This window comes from Alosa pseudoharengus, unplaced genomic scaffold (assembly GCF_046254945.1).
Source record: "Alosa pseudoharengus isolate Yale_2024_CS ecotype anadromous, Long Island Sound unplaced genomic scaffold, YU_APseudo_1.1 YU_APseudo_1.1_scf_6, whole genome shotgun sequence".
Lineage (NCBI taxonomy): Eukaryota > Metazoa > Chordata > Actinopteri > Clupeiformes > Clupeidae > Alosa > Alosa pseudoharengus.
In genome coordinates, this window is record NW_027468848.1 from 15768170 (window position 1) to 15785964 (window position 17795).

At 42.5% G+C, this 17795-nt stretch overlaps 1 protein-coding gene across 2 annotated transcripts in view; it reads left to right on the plus strand.

Annotated features, from left to right (window-relative positions):
* mlxip (MLX interacting protein) overlaps positions 1–4606 on the plus strand; it is a 41247-nt gene extending 36641 nt beyond the window's left edge. Inside the window, exons 15-17 of one of the 2 annotated variants that reach the window (XM_076269634.1) lie at positions 1516–1639; positions 1909–2038; positions 2395–4606. In XM_076269634.1, coding sequence (XP_076125749.1) covers positions 1516–1639; positions 1909–2038; positions 2395–2510 — 370 coding nt within the window. In that variant the 3' untranslated portion in view covers positions 2511–4606. Of the gene's footprint in view, positions 1–1515; positions 1640–1908; positions 2039–2394 lie in introns of those variants that run through there. The other variant, XR_012983507.1, reaches the window with a different exon arrangement.
* Positions 4607–17795: the final 13189 nt, after the last annotated feature.

A 17795-nucleotide genomic window follows, 5' to 3' on the forward strand; every position in this document is an offset into this window, starting at 1 on the left:
AATTAAGGCCAAAAAAATATACAGATGTGGCAGTTCTGAAGTCTGTAAGCGCTTTCAGACATACGTGTAAGACCAGAGGTTCTGCGGATGTTAAACGGTGGGGCCGTATATCTGAACGACGTAACCGGTCATATGGAAGTCCGAATTTAGCCGGTTGTTCTACTACTCCCCCCCCCCCCCCCCAGTATTTCCTCCGGACATTATGTAAATGTACTGTGTCTGAACGAAGCGTAGAACATGCGGTTAAAATTCACACCTTCAGAGGGCGTGTCGGTGACGTTCGGTGATGGAGCTACTGTCCATGAGGGCAGACAGCATTGTGATAGAACACATGAAGGGAACGGCAAGAGACACATTTATGTAGCCTACAACTGCATCGCAAGGCCAAATGAAATTCAAAAGACCAAATCATCATAAGCAGAAGGCGCTGAAAGGTTAGCCAACACGGTTGGTTTTCTGTTCATTGATAGCCTTCTCATGACCACTGCTGAGCTCGATGATATTTGTAGAGCATAAATATGCCTAGAGAAAATGAAAACGAAGAAAACCCGACTTTGTTTCAAGCTCCTTACGTAAATGCAATAGACACGTGGGGAGAGAATGATTTTGGAAAAATAAACCATGAAAAAACGAACCACTTCACTGTTATGTTAGTATTTTGTTTGTTGCTTAAAAACGTTGTATATGATGGCCTTGAAGTCTTGAGTTAGCCTACTGAATTGGCTGGTAGGCTACCATAAAGTTCGTGCATGCTCTCCAACGCAAACCAGATTTGGGGTTCCATAGCCAAGTAATTCTGCTACATAACGTTGAAAACAGATAAATGTGTTTATTCGAAGCACACATGTAGGTCAATTTCAAGTGCGTACTTACGTGACTACTTCAAGAATTAGCCTACGCACAATAGATTTTTCTTCTTTAGCCTACATAATGCATACACTTTGTAAACAAACAGCAGCTGTGACTAGCCTGGCTAGCGCCACCACTTCTCAATGAGACGTGGTCTGGGAACCAAACGTTAATTTTCTCGTATTTGAAAAAAATGCCCAGATCCGTTTATTGGGTGCCACGGATGTCTATTAAATGTGTCTGTGCATAGCTCATCATCGTCTTGCTTTCCCCCTTGTTCTGTGATTGGTCCCCTATCTCAGGCGAAAATTTGCTCCATGGTCTCCAGGCTGCCTTAGCAGCGTGAATCAAATCGCGCGCAAGGCAGCATGGGAACACCCAGGCTAAGCTGTGACAGCAGCCGCATATATTCTGCGTCATATCTCGCCTCTTGTGAACTCTACAAGCCCCCACCCCTCACTGAACAACCACACGGATATTCTGTAATGTGCGTGTAGGTCGTTCACACATAGGTCCGTATAAGGGTCAGTATAAGGTCCACAGGTGAGCATCATATCTGAATCATCCGAAGGGTAGGACCTCCGTTTGACACACCTCCGCATTTACTCAGGAGGTTATATCTGAAAGCGCTTTATGTGTGTGTGTGTGTGTGTGTGTGGGCATCAGCTTGTGTCAGAAGCAGCTGCCAGATACTGGTGTGTCCCTCACGCAGCACCACTTCAACCACATGAGGGAGAAATATGATGAGTACGTCAAGAACCGGACGCTGCAGAACTGGAAGTTCTGGATCGTATCCTTTTCACGCGGGGGGTGGGGGGTTGTGGTCATCAGCACACAAATTTACAGACACTCTGTCTTGATTACTGTACTGACGTGTACAAGATTGCAACCCTGATCAGAAGAATTTTGGTATGCTGTCATTCCAGCAGTAAGCAATGTGTACAGTTTGTATAACCCACCCATGTGTATGTATAAGTGTTTGTGTTCATATCCACTTAAGCTCACCAGTACATAGTAATGTCCTTGTCGGTGCTTTGTGACCTTGACCCTTGAGTCCAGTTCAGTGTGATCATAAAGCCACTGTTTGAGTCTTTTAATGGGAGCGTGTCCACCAAGAGCAAAGAGGAGCTGTGTGAGACAACTCTACAGTGGTTGGACCGCCACTGTGCCCTTCCAGTGCTTCGCCCCAGTGAGTGTACACACACACACACACACACACACAGAAACCATTACTAATGTACAGTGACTTGAGGGCTCATGAACATGCATAGCCAGTCAATCAAACACAACTATACAGATCCATCAGAAAGGGTATTTCTGGACATTCACTGTGCTCTCACGTCCAGTGCTATTTGGCCAAACACATCAATACACTTTCTACCACAACCTAAAAGGGTTGCAAGTTAATCTGGACAAGCTATAAAGACTATTAATACAAAGTTGAATCAATGAAAATGTTTGGGTTACTCTCTGTCCACCCCGCCCCCCTTGCCCTGCCACACTCCCTCTCCCCTTGCCCTGCCACATTCCCTCTGTTCTCTGCAGTGGTTCTGGGCACTCTCCGACAACTGAGCACAACCACCTCCATCATTGGTAACCCCTCCCTCCTGCCAGAGGAAGCCAAGCAGGCCGTCACCAAGCAGCGTGCTGCAGAGCCCTGAGTCTCCTCCCCGGGGTCCCGGTCAACCGTCCAGATAAGGACTCTGCCGAGGTGTAGGGCTGCTGGTTAGGATGCCCGAGGCGCTGGACTTTGCCAGGCAAATGACTCTTTGAAGACCAGCCCTGAGGATTTTGTGGTGTTTTTTTTTTGTTGTTTTGTTTCCAGTTACCAAAAGAAAGGGAAAAGAAATTCATGCCTTAGAGAGAGCGATGAGATTCGGGTCAGAGGAAGAGCTTGAGTGGATGATGTAACATGGAGCTTGACTACATCTTCATTTCTGTTCTCCGACTTTTTTTTAAGTTACTGAAACAAGCAAGGTTTGTGACGTTGAGTGCTCCAATAGGGAAGTCTCCTCAGAGGGATCTTTACTCCACTTCTCTGTGAGCTGCTTTTATTTATTTTGCTGTTTTAAGGACACACTACACACACTTCAGAAGGTAGGGTAGGAGAATGCACGCCTGAGAAAAAGCGGTTTTCTCCCCCGTTCCCTCTGATGTGGAAGCTGGTTCCGCTTTGCACTGTTTGGTCCCTCGGGCCTCCATGTACCTGGTTGTGGGAAAAGAGGTGGAGAGCAGAGCAGACGCTCTTTCGTCTTTTGCCACTCAGGGGCTTCCTTGTGTCCAGTCTTCCACCCCCTTTTTCTGTATGGAAACCCAAACCTCAATATCTTTTTGGTGTAATCTCTTGCTTCTGGGCAAGATGTGATGTCCTGTGCCTCAGCTTCTTAACACTGGGGCACCAGAAGCACAAGCCGTGTGTGTGTGTCTGTGTGTGTGTGTGTGTGTGTGTGTGCGTGCGTGCGTGCGTGCGTGCGTGCGTGCGTGCGTGTGTGTGTGTGTGTGTGTGTGTGTTGGTAAGTCAAGTCTTGTAGACACTGTGAATGTGCAAGGAAAGGCCTTAATGGTTTGTTTGCTGGTTGTTGTTGATCTTCCTCCTGCTCAGGGACACTGTCACAGATCACGCCATCACACAGGAAATTGACTTGCATAACCTCACTTCACAGGAAATCTCGGCACATGGCTCTAGTCTATGGCCGTGAGCAGTAACCCCATTCACGACCCCAGCTTAATGTACTATCAGTATTGGTTTAGGCAGACCACTCACTTTCAGCTCACTCTGAGCAAACCTTTCAAAACAAAGCTCAGGCATGCAAGTTAAACATGTAAATTGTACAGATGTGCGAAAGAAATAAAGACTAATGTTTGAATTGTGTTTTCGGCTAGGTTTCACCTCTGTGGTAACCAAGCGATCAGTCTTATTTCAAAGTACAGTTCCTCTACCAAAGTTGTGGTCTAACTGAGGCTTGGACGTCAGAGAATTATTGAACTTTAGAAGATTATATTTTCTAAACTCTGCTACCACATCCCAGCTATTGCCATCATGTTTGTGTGTGTGTGTGTGTGTGTGTGTTTTGTTTGACTGTGCACATGTGAATGCAACTCAATGACAATTTTGGTTTATTGCTGAGTGTGAAGTCATTGCTCGAGGATTTACTGACTCGGCCCTCAAATCGAAATTATCTGATCTGAGGCATCTTCAGCAAGCCTGCCAGGCATTGGCATTAACAGACCGCCACCGTTGACCCAAGCTGGCCCTAGCCTTCCCTTCTCTCTCTCTGCAGTAGTACACACACGTCAGGTTTTAGACATTGCCTCAAACAATCACAATTTTTCACAATTTTCCCAAATCTTTCACAATTTTCTGTTTTAGTCCAGGGGACGAGTAGGCAATAAAGTAAGTCCAACTCCTCCATGACCTCTTTGGTACTTACTAATATGAACAAAACATCTATACTGCTCCATGTGATCTCATATACACATGTGAACACATAATCATTTTGCTTTGTCTCTTTTTCCTTTCTTATTTTATTATGAAAAAGTCAAATTGCTTAAGTTTTGGATAGTATCATGTTTTGTCACTCATGAGAAGCTCTTAAGTTTGCCCAGGAAGAAAAGCCCTGCATTTTATCTTTGGTTTGTTTTGGATGGATTGTGTAATGCAAAGACTGTGGATTTTACAAAGGCTGGAACTAAATTACAGTATTGTACATATTGTTTTGTCATTTTGTTTCTGTCCAAGTAAAGAAAAGCCTTTTTGTAACAATGTGGTCTTTTTTTCTTATTTCTGACAAATAACTTGTAGTACCTTAAAGTTATTACCGTAAAATGAGTCATGAAGAGGGGGAAAAAAACATTATGGTTATGGGACTTTGCAGACGCCTTTGTCCAAAGCGACATACAAATACAAAAACAATATTATAATTAAAATTTAACAGGGAACAGATTAGAATGTTGGTCAAACTATAATAAGGAGAATAGCAATAATAAACAACAATGTCAATTCAATCAATAACCTAATAAAATAAGCAATGAAAATGAAGGGAAAAAAGCAATAATGAACAATAATGTCCATTCAATCAATAATAAACAATAACATGGTAAGACTACATTAAGGAGAATATCAATAATAAACAATAAGTAAGGGATAATGTATACATGGATTTCTATGGAACGTCACGAAAACATGCGTGCGCAACCAAGAGGCAGAAAGCACCATAGAACAGCATAGAGCAATGCAAAAGAGCAAAAGAATAAAATGAGTTTTTGTGCTGAAAACTGCACCAATTCGAAATCACGATGGTTAGAGAATGTTAAATATGTTCAATATCCCTAAAGGAATGCATGTCTTCGCCAAAAATGTCAAAATACGGTTATATTAATAATCCAAATGAACGTCAAACTTTGAAATATAGTCTGAAATGAGATGTTCTTATCATTGAGACAACAGGGGTATACAAAAAAATCAGATTGTAGCTTACAGCAGCCGACTATTTAGGTTAAGTTTATAACGTTGTGGACGGCCAGTCGGCCACCAAGCGTCTTCTGCCTCAAGGCCGCACGCACATCTAGTAAACGGGAAACCCGTGTATAGAACGCCAGTCATTATTGGGAAAATAAGTCCCGACAGGGCGAACCGGACCCCGACGCGCAGCGGAGTAATTACACTTGAGCCAGAGACTTTCTAATGTGGAGACACAGCACTCAAAAAATACTCCATAGAAATGCATGGGGCTAGTTTGTCACGCCAATATGGCCGTTGTCTACGCATATCCCACCCCTTCCTCGGCAAAATGTTGGCATGTGAATACATTGAGCCAATTATGTGGTGTGATGTGAATACATCAAGCCAGCGGTTCCCAAACTTTTCCCCCCGCGTACCACCGCCTACATTCCGACTCGGCTCGCGTACCCCCACCATCCAACACATAAAAACGTAACGCATTCTATAATACCCCCCCCCCGCGTTGACAATATTTGTCCGTTTCCGGTTTTAGGTGTGTGCATTTGGTTAGTTAAAAAGTTACATCCACATACAATATCTTACAATAGGCCTACAACAACGCCTGACAAGGATGTATTCGTTTGGACAACATACAGTATATACAGCCTAGAAAGGCTAAACTTAGGCTACCTTTAGTTTGTTAAATGTAAAGCCTAGCTTAATGTTACCTTTCTTGCCCATCTGAAATAACTCTTAGCTTTGCTCCTTCCCTCCTTTCTGTTTTTGTTGTTTTCAAAAACCTGTTATATCCGCGAAACTTCCCCCCCACAGACCACCCAACGCATTCAAAAGTAACGCATTCTATTAGCTATTCCAGGCGTCATGTTTAATAAGCTGCCCTTTTTTTGATAAACACATACAGAGTTTATAAATGATATCCTTTAATTTCATGTTTCCATATCATTATGACCTGATTCGAAATTGTGTATTTATTCATGAATTAATCACAAAAGATTTAAAATGTTAATTTTACACCTGTCCGCCATAGCCCTTTTCATCTCGCGTACCCCCTAGAAGCAGCTCGCGTACCACCGGGGGTACGCATACCACAGTTTGGGAATCCCTGCATTAAGCCAATCATATGGTGTGTTGTGAAGACATCGTGCCAATCATGTGTTGTGATCTCGCCGCTGGAGCAAGATTGGTGTTAGACGCTGGCGGTTAGCGAAATGCTAGCTGTTATTTTGGTGTTAAACATACCTGGGAGGCTGAATAGGCTAAATTAACATAAGCCAGCGAGTCACAAGCCTAGAGCGCCCTCTGGCGGCTGTAGACGGTAATGTTTACTCCTTAGTCCATGTTAGTCAGCAGGAATTAACATTTAACAACATGTTAAATTATATATATTTTGAAATAAGTCACACCTGACTATAAGTCGCAGCCAAACTATGAAAAAAAGTGTGACTTATAGTCAGGGAAAAATGGTAATAAGTTTAGTAATTCCGTAATTAAATGATGTTCTAATTCTGCTACTGACTGATTCTAACATACATCTGTCAACTTGACAACTTTCCTAAGGGATAATGGATGATGACCCAGCGTTTGAGTAGCAGAAAATAATGCACAACCGAAGTGATGAAGCCACAGTGTAAAGCAGATTCAGTATTGTGTGTGTGTAAATCCCTGTGCAGTTACTTAAATGTCAAAATATTGGAAATTGCATATTTAAGTAATTGAACTATTTCTTAGTTGTCAGTATGTCAATGTTGGTACACTTTTTATTACTGAGATTGAATCTCAGACAACCTCCTCATATAAGATGCCTTGCATGCATTTCCAGAGAGATTTGCCATTCTTCAGAGACAGCTGGTCTCTGCTGGAGGATTGCTCTATCTTTCTCTTTAAAAAACCTTAGGTGTTCTATTGGATTCAAGTCTGCCAACATAAACTCAGGCACTTGGACAGAGCTTTGAAGTGCTAGAATATTCCTTTGCTGCCAGCTTCAGGAGACATGGAGTGAATTGGTCGGCTAGTATGTTGGTATATCCCTAGTCCTGTCTAAATATGTTATCTCCCCAGCACTCTTTGCACTCATGTAGCCCCATATCAAAACATTCAATCATAGTGCTTTACTGTTAGGACTATGCGTTCACTGTGGTAGTCTTGGCCAGCTTCACACCAAATAAGCTGGACCCCATTTGAGCCAAACAAATTTATCTTTGTTTAAATTTTTTTTAAAAAATCTAATAATAGCCAGGCTTCTTTTCATGACCTAAAGATAAGTTTAATCTCATGCTGAAGTACAATCATTTTTGTGGAAGTTTTTTTCCTGAATAGAGGTTGACGTTAAACAATGTGGTGTGTAGCCAGTTTTGAACTTACCCGGGTGAGAGTATTAAAAAGTTATGATTTTTGTAAGGTTGTTTATGTAACATAGCCTCTGCAAGGCTTTCAGCAAGTACACACCAGCTGCAGCCTGGATAGTGGGCACTACACGCTGCTACACATAGCCCTGCCCACATCACTGATAGTCTAAGTAAGTAAGTATAAGTATATATATAGTATAAAGTATATATACTCTTTTGATCCTGTGAGGGAAATTTGGTCTCTGCATTTATCCCAATCCGTGAGTTAGTGAAACACACTCAGCACACAGTGAGGTGAAGCACACACTAATCCCGGCGCAGTGAGCTGCCTGCTACAACAGCGGCGCTCGGGGAGCAGTGAGGGGTTAGGTGCCTTGCTCAAGGACACTTCAGCCGTTCCTACTGGTCGGGGTTTGAACCGGCAACCCTCCAGTTACAAGTCCAAAGCGCTAACCAGTAGGCCACGGCTGCCCCAAGAGACAGGATGCGAACTTCGGCTGAGCGCGCAGTGCACTGACGCGCTGCCATTAAGCTACGAGACAGTAAGAAATGTTAAATATTGGTGTTTTTGAAGCTGCTTAAACTTGGGTGGCATTGGGGTGAGCAATCTTAGGGGGCGATCAGACAGGATCGCTTTGGCGCTTATGAAACGGGAGGTGCACTAGAGCTCGGGAAGCAATGAGGGGTTAGGTGCCTTGCTCAAGGCCACTTGAGCCGTGGATGTGGGCAACCTCTTCCCCCGTCCACATTTTCCCTACTGGTCAGGGATTGAACCGGTAACCCTTCGGTTACAAGCCTGAATCCCTAACCAGTAGGCCACGGCTGCCCCCCAGATGGAGGTTAGCACACAAACCTTCTCAATTCGCCTTCTCGAGACGGCTGGGTGTCAGTCCAGGACTGCACGTGTCCACTACTGTATGTCACATGCCTTTTGGCGAATACCCCAAAAATAGCAATATTCAGACCTGAATATCTCAGATGAGCAACCTCCTTTTAAAAAAATTCTGTCTGCATATGAAAGGGCCAGTCAAACTGGCCAAGTTTCATCAAAATCAGCGACGTAGCATGCATCACCCCCACCTGGTCCTCTCACACTCTTAAGACCTTGCGGGAGTAAGGCACCTGCAGTCATCTTGTGCAGTTGTTTATCACAAACTGCACAAGCTAACTTTTCAGCCAGGTAGATGAAGTAATTAGTGAAATCACCTGTGGTAAGTGCACAGGTAGAACCACTAAATGGAAGGACTTTTACTTACTGGTGACATGTAACCTTTTATTTTATATCTGTATCTTAATGTGTTTTATATCTACATTTTAACACTTATCAAAGGAAAATCAAAAAGTCATATTGAGTTTGAAGTTCAACACAGTCTCGTAGAGGACCCACGTAACACAACATTGACTTCTACTAAGAACAACTATCAACTAAGAAATGTTAAATATTGGTGTTTTTGAAGCTGCTTAAACTTGGGTGGCATTGGGGTGAGCAATCTTAGGTGGCGATCAGACAGGATGCACTTATGAAACGGGAGGTGCACTATGTTTTCAGAAAAATGCGGGCGCTTTTCCACTTGGAGTTTAACTTTTTAAATGCAGCAGGTGCAAAAAACACAAGGCGCTCTGGGCGCATAACCAGCACACAAAACGCTTACTGCCAATACGAAACAACATAAAAAAGGCACACCTCACTACACAATCCACCTCCTGTCTGATCGTCCCCTTAATCAATGGTACATCCAAACAGCTGTGGTTGCTTCATGGTTTTCATTATGTGCTTTTGTCATTTATTTAACAGAAAAAAATCAATTCACCCATGGACAGCCATGATGGAGATGAAGGTATAAGGTAATTATTTAATAAATATATAAATAAGGTATAGATAATGATACATTTCCGCCAAACTTCAACAACTCAGTGGCTCACTGTGCCCATGTGGCAGGTAAAGGGAATTTTGGTGTCCATCCACAGGTCGTAGAGTCGTAGCACATTGTGCACTTCAATCAGTTGCTTGATGAATTTTTTATTGACTGAGTACTTGCAGTCTGGAATCTTCCTCATTAGGAATTGTGTGCGTTGATGCAGCCTCCTCAAGCCAACATTCAGGTAATGACGAAAATCCAGCTCAGTCACATTTAATGTGGTCAAACAGTATATTTTGCCCAGGACTTCACAGGTCAGGCTAGAACCGTTAACGGGCACTTTGAGACCTTGGAGCTCGGGCTTTCTGGGGTGAGGTAGACTCTCATTATGTTTGTCCTAGAAGGAAAAGTCAAGTCACTGATCAGTGTTGAGGTTGGGTAAGAGTATTTCACTTTGCGGCACTACTGCAGAGTTTTCAGCAGTAGTTTTTAGAGATTTAGTCTGCAAAGGCTAAGTTGCATTTTGAGTTAAATTTTGGTAATTATTTAATTATTAAAATAATAATTGATGGTCAAATTTTTAATAAAACCATTTTGATTTATATAGAAGAACCCCCTGAAGAATGGTTCTTTGACCACCTCTTTGATACTTCTTTTACATAAATTTTGTGTCTGACGTCTTTGACTTTGATGGCAACCAACCATCAGCCATACATCCTTGCTTTACATGTTTGTTTCGCAGCAAGCACTAAACATTTTGAGAGATTTCTTACCATGTACTGGAGTAACTTTTTTGCCTCATTCCTTAAACTGTCTCGCTCCTCTTTCATGTTCTGAGGAACAGGTGTTGTCATTATGAGAAGGGTTTGAAGCCCCATCAGGAACAGGACTGCAAATGCAGAACACATCAGGTTAGTAACAAAGTAGATCAACAGTATTATTACATTACATTTAGCAGACACTTCTTGACCAAAGTTTCAGGTTACTGCACGCTAGCCCAGCTCCTTAACCACTACACTACCACCACCCACATTATACACCCAGTCCCATTTTTCAGTCACAACACCAGTTCACCGGTTCAAATTCCAGGAATATCCCTCAGCTTATAGCACACACATGGCTCAGTTTTGTTTCCACTTGTGTAACACACTCGGCAACTGTAAAAAGACACTTCTGCCTCTAACACTGATACTTCCGCAACTACAGTGATCTTACAGATTAAGCCTAATAGCAAATGGTTTGCCAAGGGCCATCCTTTCTCAAACAGAGTACTTACCAAGAGTCCAAATGTTGTTGCGGTAGGCAGCCATATGGAGGACAGACAGTGGCTTGGATGATGATGATTATAGTTAGGATGTTCATGGCCCTATATAAAGGCATTTGTTGGAGAAAATTTGATATTATCTGAAGGTTTCCTCTGGTAATTACGTGTACAAGCCATGATTAATAATTTTACCAGAAGCAGGAAGCTCAAATGTGTTTTGGAGTTTCCTTTCAGGTTCCTTAGTTTTAGTCTTGGAAGAATTCATGTGCTGCCCACTCACAATTTTTCTGAATAATCATTGTGGTCTTTTGCACTTCAGTAGATTTATAGGATAGATAGTTACCATATCGTTTGAAATCAATCCCCTGACCATTTTTGGAAATTTTGCTTTGGTAATTGAATATGGATGGAATTACTGCTCAGAAAAGCTTGTGTGGGATAAAGTATCTTTTTAAATATGTGAGATACATTTATGAGAAAATCTAAATTATACTATACCTAAATGAGTTTTGTGAAAGTATGGAAGAATATTAGACTCAAATGTTTTGTATGTGTGTATCACGTTTTGTAAAAATGACCTGTACAAGTAATTGTCAATATTACAAATAAGCCCTACACTTACAAATCTATTCTACGGTTACGGATCGGTTTAACAGCTACAAATCATCATACAGTTAAAAATATTTTACCATTACAAATATATTCTACAATTACAAATCAATATTCTATGCACAAAAAGCTGTAGTACAGTTACAAATCTTTTCTACAGGTGCACAGACTTTTGCACCACCTTAGGGATGAGAATTGTTTCATATGTATTGTGTGTGTGTGTGTATCAGGATTTGGCCCTTCTGCTAAAAGGAAGTGCAAGCGACCTGCAGTGGAGGTGCTTGTAGATGAGGACCTGGACGGAAATTATGAAAATCAAGAGCCGGCACCAACAGCGAAGAGGCCCACCAACAAAAAGAAGCCAGATCCCCGGCGAACCCTCTGGAAGAAAGTTGACCTGGACAACCCACCCCTGCCTGAATACCAGCACATTCCCCCTGACTTCGTCCAAAGTCCATTTGATTATTTCAGCAGTTACTTCAGTCGTGAAGTAATCTCACACATTACATACCAAACAAACTTATATGCAACCCAGATAAACATCAACACCACCTTCGCCACCACTGAAGATGAAATGATGAACTTTGTGGCAATTCATCTATATGGGGATTGCTGAGCTACCGTCCGTTGATGATTACTGGGCAATGGAGACCAGGGTCCCACAAGTGGCAAACCTTATGTCCTCTAAACGGTTCAAGTTATTGAAGAAGGTTGTCCACTTCAATAACAATGCTCAGATCCCTGGTAACAATGACCGTTTCTTCAAAGTCCGGCCATTATTCAATTATCTTGTTACGGCCTTCAGAAGAGAGCCAGAGACCCCCAAGCAGTCTGTTGATGAGGTGATGGTTACCTACAAAGGCAAGACTGCTGGCAACCTAAGGCAATACATTAAATCAAACAAGACAAATGGGGCTTTAAGCTATTTGCCAGGGCTTCACAGGATGGCTTCATTTATGACTTAATTTTGTACCAAGGGCAGACGACGCTTGAGGCTCACGGTGTCCCACTGACACCTGAACAACAAGACATAGGTGTCACTAGCCAGACAGTCTCTGTCTTGGCCAGCACCATGTCCTCTGGCCCAAAAACCATCTTTGCAGACAATTACTTTAGTGGCCTAGATATTGTGCGATATCTCAAGAGCAAGAACTGCCGGTACACAGAAACAGCCAGGGACAACAGGACTGGCAATGCTCCACTCAGGCCCATCAACGAGATGATGAAGAAGGCTGTCCCTCGTGGTACCTGTGACTACATCACCAGTGATGATGGGATCATGATTGTCAGATGGAAAGACAAGATTGTCACTCTGATGTCAACAGACATGGGGGTAGAGCCTTGGTCCTCAGTCTACAGGTACTGCAGTGACACCAAGAGAAAAGTACAAGTGAGCTGTCCATATCTCATCAAGAGCTATAATGTAAACATGGGAGGGATTGACAAGAGTGACATGCTGGTCCACCTCTACCGCACTCCCTTGAGAGCCAAGAGATGGTACATGCGGCTCTTTGTATACGCCATTGATGTCAGCCTCACTAATGCCTGGATAATGTATAGGCGTGACAGCAAGGCTCTGAGTCTTGGTGTGAATGATGGCCTGTCACTGAAGAACTTCAGGATCCAGGTGTTCAAGACGGCCAGTAGCTCAAAGTCAATGTCCTCTCGTCCCCGCAGGAGCTCAACACCACTGCCAGGCAGCTCCAGCACCTCTGCTGATATCCCCAAGCCTATCCGGGGACACCGCAGTCACGTGCCACACTACTCTGTGCGGTTTGATGCGTCACTATTCCATGCCCCTGTCTACAGCAACAACCGCCAGACCTGCAAGCAATGCAGCAGGAAGGGGAACATCATGAGGTCAAACCTTGTCTGCAGGGTCTGCCAGCTCCACCTGTGCCTCAATGCTGAGCGCAACTGCTTTGTCAAGTACCATGAAGCAGTTGCCTAAGTGGAACGGTTCTGAACTCAACGTTGTGTGTATGTGTATTTGTTGAATATGTCAGTCCAGTGTTTTTCTTGTATGACAGTCAAGCCAGTATCAGTACCTCAAGACAGAGATGTCTCTAAATAAATGTTCTTTGCAGTTTGTGTGTGTTTTTCTCATATGTTTTAAAATTCACTCTCGGTATTTATTTTACTCTAGACAGGCAAAGACACATATATGGTAACTTTATTGACCTTGATTTGCAACGTAAAGATGAAAAATATTGATAACATTGTTTTTTTTTTACATTTCCTGAAACATCCCCCATTAACTTTCTGAGGTTAAAATTTAGAATTTCCAAATATTTCAATGAGTGCCCTATAAAGGCACTCATTTTTTTAAAATTAAAAAAACTATTAAAAATGTCCCCATAGACTTAACATTGGCGATTATGGCATCACAATAGGGAACCAAGTGTTCCAGCCAGAGCCATATGGTTCTGGCCACCTCCAGCAACTGTCTGTCTCAGGCTTTAAGCATACAATCTGGCTCTCTTAAGACTACAGATCCTGTTCAACTGTTTCCTCTGCCCACAACTGTTTCGAAATAAAACTCCTCACTACAATAATTCCTTTTTAAATAATTTAACCATTTTAACTATCCAACTATTTAACTGTTCAGCCTTTCAAACTGTCAGTTGTCATCAACTATGACTCCCGCCAACTGTTTCGTCTGCCCACAACTGTTTCAAAATAAAAGTACTCACTACAATAATTCGCTATAAAATAATTTAACTATTTAAACTACTCAACTATTTAACTGTTGGGCCATTCCAACTGTCAGTTGTCATCAACTATGACTCCCCGCCAGCTTTTTTCTCTATCTGACCTTTTCTCTATCTGACTTTCTCTATTCTCCATCTTTTTACCTAGATTATATTTTAGACAATATTCAACAATATTTCATTCAGCAGCCATTTTTACATTTTCATGCACTCGTAATTCCCTGGAATTACATTCTCTAGTTAATATATATAGTTCAAAATAACATTTGATAAATGAGCCTTACATTTTTGCAGTAGCCATGTGTGTAGATATTTGAACAAAATAATCTGAGATATCAGATTCTGCCAAACAGACCAGGTAAACCCGCCAGGTAAACCCGACATATAATCAAAGTATCGAAGCATAACCATATCACATGCCATAGCTCAGCTAGCAGCACGCTAACTAGCCTACTACACCTGTAACATGCTAACTCGCTGCAGCGTGAGAAAACATTTAAAAAATAGTTTAGTGTGCACCGTCGGGATACATTAAAACACATCTCATGCATAAAGTGCATAACACAGTATGATGGTTCTGTAAGAAAAAATAGGAAAGGTTTTCTCTTCTTCAGATTGATACAGCAAAGTGGTTTATTCCAGTGTAAAATGGTAGAAAGGTTCACAAGACTTCACAAAGGTTCAACCTATGCCTGCCCTCGGCATATTCTCTGGAGTTCTCTCTCTTTCGTCCTGTCTGGGTCAACTACTTCGTCCTGTCTGCCTGAACTACTAAAAGTTACCAATTCAAGTCATTATATATTGGTCTCAAATGCAAATTAATCTGGCTTCTACCCAGATAGCCTTTTGTCCTATGTATATGATAATGAGTTAACCTCACACCTTTGGCTGGGATGGTTTTCAATGGCTTACCCCCAAAACCCATTCTATTATCAATGGTGTTTCACACCTCACCTGGTGCCAAACCATCTGGCCTGCCATCAGAACATCAGAACTTTATCTTGGTTGGAGAAATGATATCACTCATACAATTCGGCAGGATTCATTCTCACACCAGTGTTTCCCATACATTGACTAATCTGTGGCGGGGCGCCACGAAATCAAAACCGACCGCCACACATTAATCTTCTATGTTGTACTATTTAAATTAAAGATAAGATAAATTCCTTTCATTGAGCTGCACTTTTTACGCACGCAGCCTTTCCTTGCCCCGCCCCGCTCTCTCTCGTAACAAGCCCACTGCCCCTCCTCTGCATGTGCATTTAACAAAACATTAACAATTGTTGAAGGATTGCCACAGAAGCATTGCATAGAAGATGATGGGCGAAATTGCTATTAAATCCGCTTAGCATCGTGAAAATTCTGTTCAAATTTGTTAAAAACTGCTGCATTAAAGTTAACTCTGCTAAGGTCTTATCACAACATAGTACATCGAGGAGACTAAACTAAGTTAAGTTATGCAATCAAGCAGTATCTCAAAGGTAACGTTAGAATACTGTTTGGATGTCGAGTTTAGCATGCTTACTTACAGCTGCTTGTCAATTTCGTTTCTCATGCAGGGCTCATTTTATTGACTCTGACACTGAATATTTGCAAAATCCAGATGTAAATGGAAAAGTGTTTTCCAAGACTCAAAAGTGCTTGTCCCAAAGATAAGTATTAACCTTTATTTTAACTAACTACATTCATACAGAAAATGTTATGAATTGCATCCACACATCAGAACGTCTTAAAGTGACAAGACAATCTTAACACCCCCCCCCCCCCCCGCCACAAATTCAATCAAATTCTATGGGAAACACTGCACACTATAGATGCATGAGAGAAGAAAGGCAAACACAAAATCATAAAACAAAATACATAGCACATTTTAATAAGACACCACCTACCTCTGCCATGTGCCAGTTACAAAAGAGGCAGAGGATGGGGCTACATCAAAACTTAAGGGGTCCTGTGGGAAGCAATTTCTGCCACACCCACGGAACACCCCCTGCTACCTACTGTACCCCAGAGGTGTGAGAAAATGCACAAAAGTGCACACAGAACTTGTAAGAACGATGACTATGAATGGGGCAATTCAGGGGAGCATATTCAACACTGCTACACTTAAGGTGCGTTCTGTCATCGCATGCCAGTGGGTGTTCCCGACGGTCGGGGGTGTGTAGCCTACTATGCAAATGCCTTGAAGTAGGCCTATAACCGTAATTTGATTGGCTGTTGCCTTCCGTTGCTCTCTGTCGGTGCAGCAAATGTTTAACTTTTCGACGGGGCGACAGGAGAAACGCGACGCAACCAACCCACAATTCAGTTCGGCAGTGGATGATTGAAAAACAACAGGCTCTGCTCCGCCTAAAGTGGGATGCGGGCCTAATTTGCATAGTAATACAGATAACGTTGTTTTGCCTAGTCAAAACTTTAATTCATGATATCTGTAATTATGACCGCCGCGCAGCGAAGCGGCGGTCATATAGGTTTAGTCAGATTTTTTTTTTTTCTTTTTCGCATGTCCAAATTTCCGTCAATGATTCCCGGGACACTGAAAGACCGGGGTAGACGAAACTTGGACATGTAACCCCATATGGATAGCATGGAACCATCGTTTTTCATTTTGATCTGTAGCCCCCCCGCTGGACTGCACCCCCCGAAAGGAGGGTAGGGCAGACACAGTTTTCTGTGAATATCTCGAGAACCATAAGGTTTAGGAGGACCATTTTTTTTGTATGTTGATCTCAAGGGGCCATGTCAACACATTCCATAACCACTCATTTCATGTATAGCGCCACCTAGTTAAACACAAAAAAGTAAAAATGAGGTGTTGTAATCGCAGGTATCTGTGACCTAACATAGTCAAAACTGCACGAAATTGGAAGTGTAGGATCATTATGACACCCTCTGACTGCACGCCAAGTTCAGTGGAATTCTGTTCATGGGGGGCCACACAATAAATTCATTTATGTTACTATACACCAACTGGCCTGTAGGTGGCCGGAGACAGTTTTCTGTGAATATCTCGAGAATCGTAGGGCCTAGGAGGTCCACCTTTTTTTGTATGTTGGTCTTAAGGGGGCATGTCAACCCATCCCATTACCACTTATTTCATGTATAGCGCCACCTAGTTAAAAATTAAAAAGCAAAAAATTAGGTGTTTTCATCACAGTATCTCTGGCTGACATGGTCAAAACTGCACGAAATTGAAAGTGTAGGATCATTATGACACCCTCCGAATGCATGCCAAGTTTTGTGAACTTTCGTTCATGAGGGGCCTTACAATAAAATAATTTATGTGTACATTTAGTGACCGTACACCAACTAGGATTCCCGGGACACTGAAAGACCGGGGTACACGAAACTTGGTGGGCATGTAATCCCACATGTATAGCATGGAACCGTCGTTTTTCGTTTTGATCTGTAGCCCCCCCGCTGTACTGGACCCCCCGAAAGGAGGGTAGGGCAGACACAGTTTTCTGTGAATATCTTGAGAACCGTAGGGCCTAGGATGACCAATTTTTTCCGTATGTTTGCCTCCAGGGGTCATGTTAACCCATTCCATGTGCACACATGTGCATAAACAGATACACACGCACACACATACATTCACAGTAATCATACGTATGACACATACTCACACAGTAGACATATGTACGCATGCATGCACGCACATGCACAAACACACATACGCAGGCAAACACACACACA